Here is a 19,310-nt window from a genome sequence, read left to right on the forward strand (position 1 = left end):
GGCTGAGCAAGGCCAGCCGTGGCAACAGTGATGAGCTGGAAGAGCCAGGCATGGGCAAAAACAGAAGCAATTTAGCAAATGTTAAGGTATTTTTTTACTTCAAACTTTTAAAACTGTTTTTAAAAAAATCCGTTTCAGTTTACAAATAACTGGAGAAGTGTTCAACTCTCAGTTTATTGTGCTAAGTGATTAATTCAGTGACTTAAAAGTTTGTATTTTTCACTCTCCAAGTTCAGAACCACTGCTAACCTCTTACACATTGAGTTAAAAAACCAAACAGAAAACAACTTAACTGCCATGACTCCCTGAAGAGTTTATAACACTGCAATACATTTCAGAAAATGTATTCTTTCTTTCCTAAAAATTATTGGCTAAAGCTTTAACTCTGGGTTACCATCAGGTTTCTTTCTAAGTGTATTAATTCATCCATCCAATTTTATTGGCTTCGATCCCAATTACTAATTGAAAATTTGTACTGACCTACAGAAATGCCACTTCTAAAGCTTCCCATGTGGTGAAGCATCCTATAGTGCAGTTTGCAACTAATCTTACAGCCATTTCCTTTTCGGTCAAGCTTAATGCTTGAATTTAGAAGGGTTTGTTCAATACACTTGAATTTTGAGAATCGTGTCTTTTTCCATTCATGTGTTTCAACTGTGAATTACAACAGGTAAATAGTTCAGTGAAACGCAGAAAAACTGTGCCTGCTCCTCAGGAAGCTCAGCGGGTGTGCCTCTTCAAGGTAGAATAAGGTAGAATAGGTGGAGTTTGACCAGCTGCATGTGAGCTCCTTGGTGCTTCACTGACAGCACCATAAAACAATTAATTAGTGTTCTTAAGGTCACATTTCTTCACCAACAATTAAAGAGGTATGACATCCTCAGATGGTGTGTAAACAGTCCTTCCTCCACTTGACAGATGAGGTAAGTAGGAAGAGAAGGAATGTACCTTGCCTGAGGTCTCAAAGGAGACGGCATCAGACCTACGATCAGAGCGTAAACGCTTCTTCCTGTCCTGCATGCAGACCAGCATGCTGACCCACTGGCCTCCCTTTAATCCAGCCATCTATAAATCAAATTTCACCTCCTCTGTATTCTGTGTTGTTTCTCCAATCACTTAGGTCTATTTCTGCTGTGCCCGCGATGACCAGTTCTAGTTCTCTCGCATCAAAAACAGATACCAGCCTGGCGTCCACCACCTGTGGAATAAAAAGAAGACAGGGCACGGCTTAAGAACCTGGAGAAATCTCAGCTCCGATTAAGCCTCACCAGAGAAGGAGTGCACAAGGAGGTCTGGCGACACTCTGGATGTACTTCCTGTGGGCACTCTAAAGACCGGGAAGCTCTCTACTAATGGAAGGTATTTTTAGTATGAGGTTGATGAGATTTTTCTCAACAGAATTTTGTTTTATAATTGAGCACTGATTAATCCTGTCTCTTTCTATCTTTTGAAATAGATCTAGTGCTCCTACAGAAGAAGTCACATGGAACCCTTGCAACAATTCATCCTGACCCACAGATACGATCATTTCACATATCAAGCATGAGATGTGATTACCCGTATCTAAGCATGAGCAAGATGCATGACCTACATGTTATTAGTGGTCATTAAATCCTCAAGTGCTACTTGAATTCAGGTCATTTTATTTCAGCGATCTCTTGTAACAGGGCATTGAACTTTTTTGGTGTTCTTAAAACATACAGGATAAAATACTGGAGTTTTTAAATTGAAAGAGATAGGACAAACACAGGATAAGAAAAATGAAAATATTGCACACATAGAAAGTACAGTAAGATGGACAGTGGTATCACTGATATCAGACTGCAAAACCCCACTCCTGTCTGCACCTCGTAGAAGCCGCGCACTAAGCTCTCCGTTTGTTGCACCACGCCCCTCTCAATCCTCCACTTCACCATCCTCTCGATGTACTCCTTCTTGTTCTTCTCTGTGACCGGGATATTGGCACCTCCTGGTTTTAATTCTCGCTCAGTAATCTGAGATTAAAAAACAAAAGGGCTGACCACAAAGCAATACTCTCGATGTTATAAGAACACTGCTACCAATGAGCCGAAATGGGTCGGCTACCTGGCCATGTCCTGGCCCGGACACATCCCACAAACAGAGGCAAGCGCCAGCATGGAGCCCAGGCACACGCCGACGCTCAGGAAAAAGCAGACATTGAACTGATGTCTGAAAGCCTCAGTGTTAAAACTATATATATTGCAAGTGCTGAAGGTTAAGTTTTCAATCGCAACCAAACAAATAAGTCTTTTAAAAGAAAAGAAATTGGCTCCAGATTCTGGCCCACTGTTCTTTGAATGTTTGACAAAAACACATTTTCACAAATTCCTCTAGGCTTCAGAATCAACTACATACAGAAGCCAATATTTCAGTAAAGATTTACTTTAAGGAAGCAGAATTACATTCAAGCGAATGTTAAATTGAGAACTCTTGCAAAACACGAGATTCAGAAGACCAGCCAAATATTAATGTCTAAATAAGAATATTACATATGAACTAGTACGGAACTTCTGAAAGAAATCTTTTAACCAATCCTTCTACCAACTTTGAAAAAAACCAGTATGTTTTCAGACCTTTAACAAAATATTGTTTACTTTCCCTCAGCTTCAAAACAATTTCAGTTCTTAAATATGAATGAGAGTAAAGCACAAACGCCAATTAAATAATTTAATATTCAACTCTGGGGTAGTATGGACTTTTAAAAACTCTATTTTATACAAGGCACCTTCTAATATTTTACGTGAATATTTTAGTTGGATATAAAATGAATATTGCTTAGAACATACAAATAGCTATAATCTGTAAATTAGAACATCTTAATCTGCAGTTGGTATTAGAATAACCTTTGTAGCCAAGATTATTGTAACCATACATAAACCTGGGTTTAAATCACCCAACAAGCCACAAAAAAATAAGCATCTGATCTCAGCCACTGAATTAATTTTTCACCAACCAATAGGCTTCAATTAACACACATAGTCACCAGTTATTCACACACACACAGACCTGCCCGAAAACTTCTTCATTCACAGTGAATGTGAGGTCCAGGATGTCGTGGATATCATTGTCTTTCATCCACTGCAGGCTCTGGTGGAACTCCTCATCAAGGTATTCTAGATCACTCAGGTCACACAGGCTAAGATGACAAACAGATAGAAACAAATATGTAGGCATGGCTGTAAGCAAAAACCCAGAATTATGAGAAAAGAAACTAAGAATTCAAGACAAGAACAAGATCAACTGAATAGGCAGTGATTTATGGAACGTTCTTAGTCAAATTCACCAACCAAACCAACGAAATAATTCAGACACTTGATATAAAATTTAAAAATCCTGGGTATAAAAAAGGCCTCAGGAATCACTCAGTCTGTCCTTTCTTTTACAGACAGAGAACCGGAGGTACAAAGAGTGGCTGCCATGTGCACAGTCAGCCACGATTAACGCCAGAGCAGGAAGTGGAACTCAGGTTGACAACTTGGGTGTAGTATTCCTTTGACTCTGTTATACTACTTTAGAATATTGTCCTCCTAATTAGAATTCTTTGTATGTTTCTATACTGTACTTTAACTTTGTTTTTTTCCCCAAAGACTAGATTCTGTGGTCCACGTTCACATCCATCCCCTTTTTCTTCATGGTTCTTACTCTTTCCGTGATTCTGAAAATAGCAGCCACAGAATCTCTCTACAATTATAATGCTTCTCTATATTTCTCTCCTCTTTTTTCATTGCTGAGCAAGGATTTTCATGAGGTGGAGTTACTATTATATGGCCCTGTCATAAGGAGGTAGTAATTGATTTGCTTTAGTTGTTTTGAAATTTCCTCTCATTCGCCCAATTTTCAAGGTAATTTTGTTTGGTTCAGTCTAAACATTTATTAGGCATCAAGTATGTGCCAGGCATCTTAATAGCTACTTAATAAACTGTTACTGCCTTCAAGGAGCTAATGGTCTAGCGGGGGAGACAGGCATACAAATAGATAAGTTAATATAAGGTGATAAGTGATAGCCTAGGGTGGGCCACAGAGAATTTGTGCACTTTTTTACACTCCAATTAAAAAAAAAAGATATGGTAGATAAAGGGAGCTCTCACAGCAAACATGGGGAACGTTTACTTTGACCTGGAGATTCAGGAAAAGCTTTTGGGAGTAGATCATACCTACGTTAAATTTTGCAGGATGTTTCAAAGCTAGAGAGGTAAAGGGGAATGGATGAAAAGGAAGAGAAAGAGAAAAAGAGAAGGGAAAAGGAGAGACAACATGAACAAAGCACAGAGGCTAGAGTGTGCAGGACACTCCAAACACATGGGCAGGACCAGAGAGGCAACCACAAGGCAGAATGTCCAGAGAAGAGACTGGGAAGGAAGCTGGGAGCAGGCCTTGAATGCCATTCTAAGGAGTTTGGTGATGCAGAACTACTGAAAGGTTTCAAGACAGGGAATGACCTGACCAGATGCGAGATGCGACTTTAAATTGTTTCTCTGGAAGTCACTGTGTAGAGGATTACTTAAGATGGGGGAGGCTGGGTTATCATTAGAGGGTGGAGACCAATGAATAGACCACTACAGTAATCTGGCCAAAATAAGGTAAGAGTTTTAATGAGAGCACAGCTATTAAGGGTGGAGGGGAGAAGATGAATTATGAATTATTTAGGAGGCAAACGTGCAAATTAGTAAATAGTTTTTTGGCGTTATAAAGAGGAATATCTAAAATAGGGATGGCAAATGAACTCATATTGCAAGCCAGTCCCAAGGGCTATAAGTTGAAAAAGATTCCTGAGGCCACAAGGAATTAAGCAGGAAAACGTACCATAAATGACTTGGAGTGAGCTATACCACAGGAATGGGGGGGCTGGGGAAGAGCAGAACATGTGTATGTAAATACATATCCCTGTTTGAGGGTGACTCCTGATTTCTGACCAGAGCGACTTGAGAACTGTGGCTGGGCACGTGGGAGGAGGAACATTTTTAGGTCAGGAGAAATGGACGACTTGTTTCAACCACGTTGATTTTGAGGTGCCTGTGAGACACGCAAGGGGAGATCTTCAGTGGAATGTTGACCACATGAGCCTACAACGCCAGGGAGATCAAGACTGAGGGAGCAGGTTTGAGAGTCACTAGGAGACGAGACAGGTGAAGAGATTTCCCCACGAAAGCATAAAGAGAAAGAAAAGCAGGGGGCCAAGAATGGAAGCTTCTGGAACACGGAGGTGTAAGGGCAAGACAGAGGAGAAGACCACAAAAGAGACATAAAAGTAACAGGAGAGCTGGGAGAGCTCAGTGTCATGGATGCCAGTGGAGGAAAGACTCAAGATAAGTGGATGGCGGTTGGGGGTGTCAGCAGCATAAAAAGCAACAGAATAGTCCATTAAGATTAGGACTGAAAAATATTCTTTAAAAGCTTCCATAGGTTACTGGTGGGAAAGAAGCCAGGCTAAAGTGTGCTCAAGGTGTGTCAACAGTTGGTATAGACTACTCTTTCAGGAAGCTTAAAGAAGATAAGACAGAAGGCAATGAAATGGGAAGATACAAAATGGGCCCAGCAGAACCGGAAAGGCAGACGGCCAGTGCCCAGTTGCCCAGGACTTCACCTGCCCAGATCCCAAAACGAAGGATGGCAAAAGTCTTCCTACGGATCCTCTTCAGAGCCCATTAGAAATGCTTGGTTTTCATGTGCGGTCTGGGCCCCCATTTTACAGAACGTGGGTACATGGCCTTGGTTAGGGAATGAGCTGGACAGAACCAAGCAATCATTCTGTGCTTTCTCCTTGCAAGTTTGAGCTACTAACCCCCACCGACAGTTGCCTTCCTCTTGCTCAGCCTTGTAAATGACTACTGATTACAGGACAGAAACTGTTTGCTCCACGTTTTACAATACTTACAACCTTTCCCTGTGATAACAATGAAGAAAAAGTTGTGTGAATGCCAAACTTTCATAAATAATTGTCTTGCATATAGGGAGGTCTCAAGAAAAACACGGGACTGCCCACATGTAACAAACAAACAAACAAAAGACAAAAACAAAACAAAGGAGAATGAAAATTTGAACCAAGAGTAAGCAGCCGAAAGTTTGCATAAAGCAAGATATAAAATGTATCTCATAAAGAAAAGGGGGCTGTGAGTCACCAAGACTAACCCACAACTATTCTATTAATAATTGGCATTAATACCACAGGAATTCCAGTGCTGTATTTGAAGCACAATTGTTTTGAAGAAACATGTGTTGCAATAAATGAGAATAAATTATTCCTAGTGGAACAAGACTTTGCGGATGAGACAGGAATAAAAGATCAGAAGCAGGAGAAACACAGTAGCCATATTTGAAATTGTATTCGTTCCAGAAATCTAAACCACTATTAAGTTTAATAACAACATACTTGAGACAGTGAGCAGATAAATGACACTGACAAAAGACCATTCTCAATAAAGGAAATATTTCATGCTTACATGCTAATTACACAAGCAATAAAAATACTCTTACATTCTGAGAAGAGCCTTATAAAAGGGCCGAGTGAAGAAGGCATCCAACAAATACTGGTGTATTAGTGCAAGACCAAGAATCCTGCCACTGAACCGGAACCTGTGGAGGAAAAGCACGAGAAAGCTTACACGTCACGGAGCAGTTTCTAAACGGTTCTATTTGCTTTCTAGAATGCCTTCCAGCTCTCACCATCTAAGTGTATCCAAGATTAATTCCTACCAGGTCCCTGAGAGTTTGTATGCAGTGTAGGCTGTGTCTTCATTAGGCCAATATTCACATCTACTTCTTGAAAAAATCTGTTCTACTCTGATACTTAGAAACCGCTCCACCTTCACCCCAGTTAATAATGTCCACCATGTAGCACCCCCATGGCCAACATGAATTCCCTGTTAGCATGTCTGAGAAATTCCCCCAAACCACTTCTGAGAGATGTTGACAGAAGTGCTGTCCCTTCTAGTTTGCTTGCAGGAATCTTAGCAGGCTTTCTCTAATACAAACCCACTAGCAATTCCCTTTTGAGGAAAAGCCCAATCTGAGAATAAGAAAGTTTCTGTCCCTATTCTCTCTCAAACCTCCCTTCTGATGGTAACGGTCACCATCCAAGAATTATGCATGTGGACATTTGGGGGGGTTTCCTCATGGGACATTCGGTTCTCTAAAATTTCAAGGCTCAATTCTATTCTGAATCACCTGGGAAACTTTATTAAATACATCTGTCATGACTGGCTCTGCTGACTGAGATGTACACTTATTTTCTCTTTCAAAAGTATTCAAGTTTCTAACTCTTTGAAAGCCTGAAGCCTTCCAGAAGGGTAAATCCACACTGAGGTTCACACCACCCAATCGTAATTTTAGTATTAGGCAGCCAATTCAAGATTAATGTCCTGCAGCTTTGTTTCTCTTTATTTCCACTTTTCTTAGCATAACTGCAATAGCTACAGTTCGGAGGACCTCCAAATTGTAGCAGAACGGAAGATAATTTGAAGAATAAGCCCTAAAAGTGAATGCCCTCCACCCACCAATATAACCTCGTGACTCAAAGAAACTTTTTCCATGAGTCCTACTCATGTTCTTTTTTTTTGTTATTGTCAGTGAAAATGAACAGGAACAAGCAAACAGGGGTTATAAAAACATTTAAAGTCTATAAATGCAGGGATTTTTAAAAAATTTAAGGACATTTGGGAAGAGTGCAATTTGGGATTTTCAGAATAAATAATCCTCAGATGGGAATCCAATACCAGTTTTCCTTGATTTTGTGTGAGAAATTAGGAAAACAGCAATCCCTGGCTACAAACTTCAAATGGCCAACAGGGTAGGTGGCCCCTGCTGTGACTCTGCACTCCCACCCTTCGGCCGGGATTCCCTCTCAGCATCAGTTCCCCCAGGGCACCCCCTTCTTCCTCCCTCTCACAAGGGAGGGAGAACACCATCATCTCCTCAGCCAGCGTCCCAGCTGCTCTGCCCCTCCCCCAGTGTCGGCCACTTCCCCAAGGGCTACTCTGGAAGCTGCCTGACCTCTGGGTCAGGACTTTCCCCTACTCACCCCCACACCACTACCTCAGGGCTCAGAGATGCCCAAAGGTGAAGAGAAGGATGTAGGCATCTCACCAGGAACCCATCATCATCTGTAACTTTCTTTCAATGGGAAAAACCTTTTGAATGCTACCCAGCTCACTTAAAATTGGTCTTATGGAACATAATCTATTCCTAGCCTGAAGACTGCCTGTATATTTAAGGTTGACAACAAAAACAAGAGCCCAGTGAGGTATTTAACTGAAAATATGATTTTCTCCATGAAAAAAATGTTAAAAGAAATGTGAGTTGCTATAAAAACTAATATCACAGAAAACCTACTGAAGAAAAGCGTTGGGGGAAAAATACTTACCATTCATGGTGATTGTCTACAAAAGCAGACATGGGACTTATTTGTACTGTGTACGTGTCATTGGCTGAATATTCAAATAAGCCATAATATGGGTTAAAGAGCTCTCTGGACACCAGGAAGAAAAACTCTCTGGAAGGTCCACTGTAATCCAACCTTTAAAAATCCACAGAAAGTGCAACTGGTTATTTTTTTTTCTATATACTGGGCACATTTTCTACAGAGCTCAACTTTCTATAGAACACTCATTACAAGTCTAATTGTCCACATACCAGGACTGTCCCAAACAAATCAAGCGATCGAGTGATCATGATTCCTGATCTCCTCCATGTCTTGGCCCAGAATAGCGAAACGGACATTTATAAGGAGCATATCCCAAACTAAAGCTACACATCAGATAACAGATAAAACAGGCAGCGTGTGAATAAATTTGATTGCATAAATATGTATAAAAAGGTAAATATTTCATTTATTTATTTATTTTAAAGATTGGCACCTGAGCTAACAACTGTTGCCAATCTATTTTTTTCCCTCTCTCCAAAGCCCCCCGGTATGGAGTTGTATATTTTAGTTGTGGGTCCTTCTAGTTGTGGCATGTGGGATGCAGCCTCAGCATGGCTTGATGAGCGGGGCCATGTCCGAGCCCAGGATTCGAACCAGCGAAACCCTGGGCCGCCGAAGCAGAGTGTGTGAACTTAACCACTAGGCCACAGGACCAGCCCCAAAGGTAAATATTTTAAATGTCTGGAGTGAGGTTATGGGGAAAGGAACTACAGTGGGAAGGCTTTAATTAAACACGGTAAAACCATAGGGCATCAGCCACCTACATCCATGGGACATTAGTCCTCCTGGATTTCTGAAACATTTTTAAATGGGGGAAGAAAGCGTCTTTAGTGAATTGGTGAGAGGATATTACAAATACAAGGCCCCCTAGGGAGATCAGAGGCAAAAAAATGGAATGATAGGGTTCAAGTGAAAACTTTAAATTATAAAACACCAAGGAAAATTATAGACAAGAAAAATGAGGGTGTCTAAAGCTTCCTAAGGAAGGTATTTGGAGAAGAGGCTGAAACTCTAGCACCTGAACTACGGTGTAAATTCCCTTTTACTTATGAAGACATCAGGGTCAAAGTGAAGTGTGAGAAAAGACTGTGTTAGGTTTGAGGAACGACAAGTGGTCAACAATGGTGAGAGCAAAAAATGCAGGAAACGGGGGTCTGCCAAAGAGCCATTTGCTAGGCTAAATTTAAAATAAAAAATCTAAAGGACATCTACTCTGTGATAAAAAGTTTACACGTGCATTCAAAAACAAAAGGAGGAATGAAAGCAATGGACGAGTCGTGGTGGTAGGATTTTATAAGACTTCTTTGGTTCACTCTATTTCTTTTCTCTCTTATGGAATTTACTCTGTGGGCATTACTGCGTTTTTTTAATGCCAAAAAAAAAAAAAAAGAAATTATCTGATCTTGTCTAGTGATTGGACTGCGTGATAGAGAAAAGGATGCTATGATAGGTGGAATAGGGAGTTGGGATACTAGGAAGAAAAAATGGTTTTTTATATGTCTTAGTTGAGAATTTAACAGAATTTACTTAGAACACACTTCAGCTATTCACATACCACTTTCTCGATTTTCACCATATCTGAACACATATGTACTGTTATTTATTTAATATTTTTCATGAAATCAACTTTAAACCTGAAATCAGCTTTAAAGGTACTTGCTTGTCTTTGTCTTACACAATATTTATGAGATTATAATGTTAGCTTAATTTTTTCCTAATATACATTAAAAGAAATGCATAAATATTAAAATAAAAAATGTCAGTCTATGTAATAGCTAAAATCATCTGACACAGCACCAGTCTACACTGCACTTTGGGAGATACAAGTGTAGACTGACAGGAAACCTATGTGTGCAGAAAAATGCAAACCTAGCTGACTCTCAGGGTCAAACAGGCCTTAAGGCGACGTGATGGAACTGCCCTCTGGGGCAGCTGAACATAAAGTGGCTGCCAGGTGGCCACCAGGGTCAGTGGGACTATGCTCGGATTGCCCTGGGGACTCCCAAAGCCGCGCTCCGGGCGCATCCCAGGTGCAAGGATGGACTAGCCCTCCTCATGCGGGGGCCGAGGCCGCTTCCTGGGGCTTCCTCCCACGGTCCGAGGTCGGGTCCCTGACGCCAAGAATAAGCAGAATACTTTTTCCACTTGAACGTTCTTCACATACTTACAGGCTTTCTTTCAACAAAGATTTGAGTGCCTATTATGTTTTGGGTACTAATCTAGATGCTAAAGACAAAAATTTCCCAAAAGTCCTTTTCTGTAGAAACTCTAAGTTCAGCAGTTTCTGTAGCCCTGGTCTCTGCCCTCCTGCCCCCTTCTCCACGCCTGAACATGGCCATGCTTTCAAGCTCCTCTCAAGGCAAGGTTGGGAATTCCCTGGCCACCCTGGTCCCTCTGCTCTGGGCACTCCCAGGGGTCAAAGTCTGACCCAAGGGGTGGTGTCCCACACTGATGACCATACTCAAAAGGGCTGCTGCTCTCTCCCCCTGGGCACTTCTCTCCACCAGTGCAGCTTAAAATGATCCTGCCTCCTGGGGCAGCCACTTCGTTGACTCATAATGAGCTGGACATCCGCTCAAATCTTTCACCCAGGCTCCTTTAACCGGGGACTCTCCGATCCTGTCTGCATGTGGCTGGATCTTTTAAAAACCTAAGTGCTAGAATTTCCCTCCTAAATTTCACTCTGTGAGACTTAGTCCGTGGCCCCAGCTTACTCAGATCCCTGTGGATGCAAAATATCTCCCTACATTTCCTATCAATGGTGCATTTCCCCAGCAGACCCTGTGTCTCTCCAGAAACAGAGAACGCCAGTCAAAGGCATCTTAAAAGTCATTTTGTCCATCCCCTTATTTTATTGAGGAGAAGGACCGAGCTGAGGCAAGTGACTGACTTGCATCAAATGAAAGGTGCAGAGGAGGGTTCCTGACGCCGAGTTTAATGCTCCTTACTCCTTACAGCCTACCCTTCAGTAAATTTGAAATGTTCATCAACACTGAAAACAATGTTGCTTGTAGGCCAGGGGTCAGCAAACTATCGCCTGCAGGCCAAATCTGGGCCACCTCCTGGCTTTGCAAATAAAGTTTTATTGGAACACAGCCATGCCCATTTGTTTATGTGTTGTCTGTGGCTGCTTTCCTGCTACAGTGGCAGAGTTGAGCAGATGAAACAGGGAATGCATGGCCTGCAAAGCCGAAAGTATTTACCATCTGGCCCTTTACAAAAAAAGTTTATGAACCCGTTATAAAAGAAAGCAGGAGGGAAATGATACTTTATGAAAATACTTGGCTTAGCATAAATCCTCTTCTTTAGTGAAGATCTCTTCAAGGAAACAGAAAATGACTCCAATGCCCCAGGCTGTATGCAACCTCAAGGAGTGGTCACAACTACTGAGGATGAGCCTGTGAGTGAGCTCCAGTCAACAGGCCCCTGATCCACAGGGGCTTTCGGACAATCAAGGCGCACAATGGCTAAGGTTCACAGACAGCTGACACATGAGCCAAACACTTCATGTGTCAGTTTTCTTACAAAGGGACAACTGGTCTAAGTAAAACGGGGTTTTAGCTGCTTAAAATTATACCATGGCATTTAGTTAGAAAGAGCAAGTTTTCTTTGAGCTTCAGCTCTCAGTGCTTTAATAATCTTGCACTTACGGGAGCGTACGATAATGATCTGTTTGTGTCTGCCTCCTCTACACACACATCTCGACTGAAACCATACTGAGGGCAGGGACTATGTCTTTCTCATTTTTGTATCCCGAGTATTTAGCCTGCTGCACAGCAGAGGCTCAATAAATATTGTTGAGTCACTGAGTGGAGCTGTCTGATGCTCTCTAAAGAAAATCACCATAATTCACATTGATATTTGACATCTAGCAGAGCGAATAATTTTTCACAAGTTTGCTTTCAGGTGGTTTATTAATGTGATGACATTAACAGGCTACGCCAATCCCTAAAAGACAACTCAACTTGCCAACACTGTCAGAAATCTCGCAAATGAATTATGCTAAGAAAGCTTCGTGCTTGTGATTTCCAGGTCTAATATCTTCTAATACGGTAAAGTTTGGTAAAACAACAAAGATGCATCTCCCTGATTGGTTCTTTTTTTATGTTAATAGCTGAATCTGGCTAAAGATAGGATGAATGTCCCCTGAGGAGTTAAACTGAAAAGTAAAACTTCTTTTTTCCCCAAAAGAGAACAAAGCTACTAGTTCCTCCAGGAGGAAAATGTATCTTCCTCAATGGCTCAGGTTTTTATCTGTTATTTTCTAACTCTAGTAGCATTGATGGAGTCACTCTAAAGCCAAGACAGTTTTTAAGGTTTGATTTGATTATAATCAAAAACTTAGAACTTTGAGAGCAGGTTGTAGATTACACATTCTGTTTGTCTACCTAATTCAATAGGACTTGTTCCAGCAGGGCCCCTCGTGCCTGCGCTTCCTGTAACGCCTCAGCCACCTCTGCCATACAAATAGTTAATATGACTCATATCGCAGGGATCATTTGCTACATTCCTGTTTTGCCAGTTAGGTTGGTTCCACAGCTAAAGGCTTGGCACGGAAATACACAAACTCCGGACAACGGGTGTGTAGCCACACAACAGCTGCATCTGAGGGCATTCTGGAATAAGCACAGATGTCTTTAGGGTGGCAATGTAGTTCTGAGCCCCAGGCAGTGCTGATAAAGCATTTTTAAATTTACACCATCGCATTGCTGGGCTGACACCACCCGATCTGTTAGCGGCATCTAATATTTGTTAAAATAATTTTATTTTCCTGTTCTTATGTTTTACTAAAAATTACCGAAAACAAAGTATTCCAACAGAAGTACACCATAAAATGAAGGAAGATGATGGCTTTGGGAAATCACGCCACCATTTTCTATGAGTTTTCCGGAAGACAGAAAGCTTTGCTCTCTCACAAGTTGGTTCAGGCACACATGGCCTACGCACCTTCTGACTCACCCTCAGATATTTATAGCAGCGAGGCATTAGTTCTGGAGCCACTTACGGAGGCCTGGTGGGTGAGGATGGAATTTCTTGAGCAATTAATATGACAAACCAAGTTTTACCTGGTGGCCCCAAGCCAAAGCCTGGGTACAGAAGCACTCTTCCTCAGCAAGGTTTGGGTTTTTTAGGTTATCCTGCAAATGGCGCTTTTGGAAGAAAACAAGCAGCACCATAAAATTTAACTTGAAGCTTTACAGATTTCTGAGGAATAAACAGTCGAGCTCAGGACCCCAAACAATATCTAGTGAGGGCCAGATGTCAGAGCTGCAGATTATTCTATAAGCAGAGATACAAGAAAACCCTTTCGGATCCCATCCTCCCTAGCTGCCTGTCTCAGGAGAAATACCACAGAGAGAGCTCACCTGTTCTTAAACCCCAAGACTAAAACTGTTTGCACACCCCCTCCCTAGCCCAAGTGGGGCTTTGCAAGACAGATGACTGAGGTCACATAGATGGCACCTTTCATAGAATGACTCATTCTTCTTAAAGAAAGGTGCCTTTTACAGAGTTGGCCCTGGAGAAGAGAAGAGGCGAGGCAATCACAGTGTAAACATCCTTTCTTTATCCAGGCATTATTTCCTTACTGTTTGGGGTACTAAGAAGTGAACACCCAGGATGCCTTATCAGAACACAAAAGTCTCCCTAGCTAACTTCGGACACCACATAAGCTCTAGCTGCTAGGACTTTTAATTCAGAAGACAGTAAGATGCTAGAGAATATGTGGTGCTCCACTGGCCCCCTTCCTAAAGAAGCAACTTCTAGGCCAACTGAAGCCCAACAGAAAGAGGCAACCGCAGCACGAAATTTCCCACCACATTCAGTCACGATGACTCAGTTTCCAGCCCTTCCACCACTGCTGACCTCCCCTCCTCCTTCACTTTGCAAGAGCAGATAACCCACTTAAGTTGGGTGGAAATTTTAATGACTAGAACAAAACCTCCAGCTCTGACCAAATTAAATCACAGTGGTTTGCTTAGAAACTGTCTACTTTTTGTAACAAGCCAAGCATAATATGAAGCATTATTTTAGTGAAACACAATAGTCAGCTAATTGTCAACTAGCATATTTGTGTTAACAGGCTCTAGAATTATTTTTGTATTTTTGAATTAAAGATAAATATTCCGGGATTAATTCTACCTCACATAGAATTTGTAGTCATCCTGTAAATTTCTGACTATAAATTTTCCCATCCTTTTCCTTGACTCAGCTCTTCCATTTGAGGAACAATCTATACATCACGTTTCAGACCTATGCAACCAAACAGCTTAAAGCAGAGCTGAAGTCCCTCTGCGAATCTGCTAATCCACAACTTTTTGGAGTACAGGCAGACGTGGTATTCTTAAAAATAAATCCCTTTCTCTTTATGCCCTAGCTAGTCTCTTGTAAATAAAGACCCTGATTATCACAGGCAGAAAATATAATCAGCAAGATGGCATCAATAAGAATTGCAAAGTATCATTCCCCCATAGATAATATAAAGTTGACATTAGCAACACAAAATAATATTCTATATATACAGTCATGTGCTGCATAACAATGTTTTGCTCAGTGATGGACCACATATATGACAGTGGTCCCATAAGATTAGTGCCATAAAACCTAGCCATGTGGTAGGTTATACCATCTAGGTTTGTGTAAGTACACTCTATAATATTCGCACGACGATGAAATTACCTAAGGAAGCATTTCTCAGAACGTATCCCTGTCGTTAATCAACACCTGACTGTCCCAATACCCCTACTAATTTGGACTTTCACAGAATTAACTGTATCTATATACTTATTACTCTACCGACAAAGTGCAGAAGAAAGTATACATTTACCAACAAGTACCCTGGTGGCAGTCACTCATCAGACAACAAGGAAATAAAGTCGTTCAGGGAAACATTTCCTCAATCTCCCCAAATCCTGACTATAGGCTTTCTTTTAATAAATGTTTTATTTTAGAATAGTTTTTGATTTACCGAGAAGTTGCAAGGATGGTAGGGAGAATTCTTGTATACCTCACACCCAGTTTTCTTCTTATTAACATCTTACATTAGTATAGTACATTTATTATAATTAATGAACCAATATTGACACATTATTATTAACTAAAACCCATACTTTATTCAGATTGCCTTAGTTTTTACCTAATGTCCCTTTTCTGTGCCAGGATCCCATCCAGGACACCAAGTTACAGTTCATTGTTATGTTTCCACAGGCTCCTCTTGGCTGTGACAATTTCTCAGATTCTTCTGGTTTTTGATGATCTTGACAATTTTAAGGAGAACTAGTAAGGTATCTTGAGAATGTCCCTCAATATGGATTCATCTGATGTTTTTCTCATGCTTAGACTGGTGTTATGGGGTTTTGGGAGGAAGACCCCAGAAGTAAAGTGCCATTCTCATCATGTCATATCAACGAGATACATCACTGTTGGTTTTAACCTTGATCAACCTGTGGAGTGTTTGTCAGGCTTCTCCACTGTACACTTACTTCTTTTTCCCCGTTTCCATATTGCACTATTTGGAAGAAAGTCACTGTGTGCAATCCGCAATTAAGGAGTGAGGAATTATGCCGAATTCTTTGAAATCTTCTGCACAGAAGGTTTGTCTATTCTCCTCCATTTACTTATTTACATGATCACATATTTAGATCAGTATATATATTTATTTTACATTTTGGGTTATAATCCAATACTACTTTATTTTTGTGTTTGAATTATTCTAGCTTGGGCCATTGGGAGCTCTTCCAGTAGGTTCTCGTGTCCCTGTGACATACTCCCATCACTGCAGGCTTTTTGAGCACTTCTTCCTTTCTGCCACTGCAAGACGCTTCAGGCTTGCTCTTGTGTATTTCCTGCCCCAGTCCTAGAGTCAGCCATTTCTCCAAGGAGCCTTAGTTCCTTTGATTGAAGAATGATATAGAAACCAAGACATGGGCACTACGTGGATATGTTTTTAAACACTTATTACTAGAGCTAGACATGAAGAACTTACAAAATGATACATTTTGAGGGCATTAAAATTAACGAAGGGAAAGTGACAGAAAACTTCCAGCTCCATTTTTATAGTTCAATAGAAAAATTAGGTAGCTTTTCATTTTGGGTATTTATTATAATCCAGAAAGAAATGCTATGATCTTTTAGTTTAATGTGATAGAGTCAATGTGTTTGAGAATGTCAAGTGGCAAAGGCTAAAATAACTTCTTAATTTTATATTACTTTGAGGTTTCTATTTTTTCAGCAAGAGTAGACTGTTTTAATCTTTCAAAACAGTATATGTATTTTCAAAGCCTTAATAGCAAAATAAAGTCTATATCTAATAATCTGTATTATGATATTGACATGATAAAGCCATGAGAGCAGAAATTATCTGGCCCTACTCCAGCTTCAACAAGCCATATGCAGAAGGGCCTGATTACGAGATTGTTCCTAATGGCTGAGGTCACACCTCAAAATATCCTCCCTCTTGTTTTCCCTCTGGGGTTACAGGAAGGAGACAGGTGATGAAAGCAGGAAGCATTTGGATATTAGTGGCAATCACATGCAGGGGCATCAAGCCCCAGTCAGCCTGGGCCTCCTCCTAGGAACGGATGTCATCAGTCCAGATCACAGGGCAACTGCTTAGGAGGATCAAGCATGATAAGCATCTGTTCTATTCAAACTTAAGTGCCAGGGCTTCCAAAGACTCTTCTCCACATCTCTGAGATCTCAACAAACCAGGGTCCGACAAAGAGGGAAGGCAGCTGGAGTTGTGGGGGAGAAAACGTATTCTCATCCAAACCAGAATGGTTATGTAAGGAAATATTTGGAATCCCATTCATACCTGTGATTAGGCTAAAAATATTTGCCTTCATTTTCAACTGTGCACCTCCATCTTTAAGCCAACTAACATGAGCTGGAAGTCCATTAACGCAGGGCAACCAAAGGCTCAAGTCTCAGGCAAGCTTTTGCTTAAACTTTGCCACATTGTATTGTTTTCCCATATACTGCTTTACTTTAGTCACAGCTGGGAGACTGTACCACAGTATACGTGACAAGAGCAGAAGTTATCAATCACCAGTTACTATAGTAAAAAATCCACGGGTAGGAAAGAAATTTGCATAGACTAGAGTTCAGAGTCCTGCCTGCATCCCAGTGTTGGTCCAAGCGTCCTGGAGGAAAGATGAAAGGCCTAGTTTTGAATCCTGATTTTGCTATTATCTAGCTCTGTTAGCACATGCAAGTTATTTTATGTTCTGGAGCCTTCATTTCAGCAACCATATACCACATGGTTGACTTTGTTGGATATACTACTATGATTCCATAATTTAATGCACTTTATTCTTGGGCAGGACTGAGAGGTGGTCTTTTTTTTTTGAGGAAGATTAGCCCTGAACTAACTTCCGCCAATCCTCCTCTTTTTGCTGAGGAAGACTGGCCCTGAGCTAACATCCGTGCCCATCTTCTTCTACTTTATATATGGGACGCCTGCCACAGCATGGCTTGTCAAGCGGTGCCATGTCCGCACCCAGGATTTGAATCCGCGAACCCTAGGCCGCTGAAGCGGAACGTGCGCACTTAACCGCTGCGCCACTGGGGCCAGCCCAAGACGGGGGTGGTCTTAAAATCTTCCAAATCAACAGAGAAGACAACCAGAGTTTACGCAACTGTGTGGTATTTTTTAAAGTCACTCTGGTGATGGTGATGGCTAGGTTACGAAGAAGGTGCTGAGACTTGAAACTCAGACCTGAAATGAGGAAAGAGGAAAGGGTCTGGGACAGAGGAGAGCTGGCATCTCTTGAAGTGTTATGTGAAGACTGTTACGTTTACTTGGAGTGATAAACACCATGGCGTCTTTGACTCCTTCACTTCCTCACTCTTATGGAGATAAGCACACTCCTGGAAGAGTGAGAGAACATGGAGATGTGTGTTTACAGCAGGTAGTTATTTTGGTATGTGTGCTCCTGCTCCAAAGGAAGAGAAAAACCAGGGACAGAAAAATAAGAACCGGGGCCCAAGAGTTCCCAGCTGCTGAGGCTTCCAGGTAGAACGGCAGGACTTGAATTCATGATTCTGAAACTGAGCTTAACAGGAGAAGCTTGTCTGCTCACACCCAGTGCAGATAAGCTCACAGACGTTCAAATGCAACTCCTTGTTTTTTCTCTCCAAGCCCACTTTTTCTCCTTAAGAGGAAGAGAGTTACAGAGAGAAGAAACCAAGCCAGGCTTCTGCTTTCACAAATGATCTATAGTTACGGGTTTTTACCAAAGAATTTCTATGTCAAATGATTTAAAAACCAGAGGAAGCCTTAAAAAAAGAAAAAAGCTCAGAGGTTTAAGTGTATAGAATGTATTTCCTGCCAGAGGGATTTCCTGTTTCAGGCAACCACAGCTGCTGTGGTGGAGCGTCCGCCTGCAGCCGCAGCCCGCGTGCCTTCCGCAGGCCACTTCTCTGTGCAACTCACCCTTCCTCCCCGACAAAGGTGACGTACAGCTTATTTCTCTGCAAGTCTTTTCTGGAGTAGCCCATGATCTGATTAAAAGCATCTTCGAGTAAGTGATCTCTTCTGATAATTAACCTGTCCGTAGAGAGAGAATTTGAAAAATACAGATTATTTCCTAATCCTTATCTGTCTAGAACTGGGCACTTGCCATTTGATTTCCATTTACCATAATTACCTAAGCAAAAAGTGGAGTGACTTACTCTATTGCTATCTGCAATCGAGTGCACATTTGTCTTTAACTCTTAACAGCATTAACGAAAGTGACATAAGAGAATCATTGGCAAATAGAGCACCCCACCTATGACCTGTAACAGCAACTCAAGAGTCCTTTCTGAATGGTCACATGAATTCATCCCAGAAGGAAAATGGTTACAAAACAACAGAAACACAAAACTTTGG

General features: G+C 41.4%; 1 protein-coding gene across 7 annotated transcripts in view; it reads right to left on the reverse strand.

The window, feature by feature from the left end:
* LOC124238139 (E3 ubiquitin-protein ligase HECW2-like) overlaps positions 1 to 19,310 on the reverse strand; it is a 375,422-nt gene that overhangs the window by 19,406 nt on the left and 336,706 nt on the right. For all 7 annotated transcript variants that reach the window (XM_046658740.1, XM_046658743.1, XM_046658742.1 and 4 more), the window contains 6 exons: positions 18,873 to 18,986; positions 8,381 to 8,533; positions 6,496 to 6,594; positions 3,028 to 3,157; positions 1,848 to 1,994; positions 1,084 to 1,198 (listed from right to left, as the gene is read on the reverse strand). In XM_046658740.1, coding sequence (XP_046514696.1) covers positions 1,084 to 1,198; positions 1,848 to 1,994; positions 3,028 to 3,157; positions 6,496 to 6,594; positions 8,381 to 8,533; positions 18,873 to 18,986 — 758 coding nt within the window. The remainder of the gene's footprint in view (positions 1 to 1,083; positions 1,199 to 1,847; positions 1,995 to 3,027; positions 3,158 to 6,495; positions 6,595 to 8,380; positions 8,534 to 18,872; positions 18,987 to 19,310) is intronic.

Source organism: Equus quagga, chromosome 4 (assembly GCF_021613505.1).
Source record: "Equus quagga isolate Etosha38 chromosome 4, UCLA_HA_Equagga_1.0, whole genome shotgun sequence".
NCBI classification, from domain to species: Eukaryota; Metazoa; Chordata; class Mammalia; order Perissodactyla; family Equidae; genus Equus; species Equus quagga.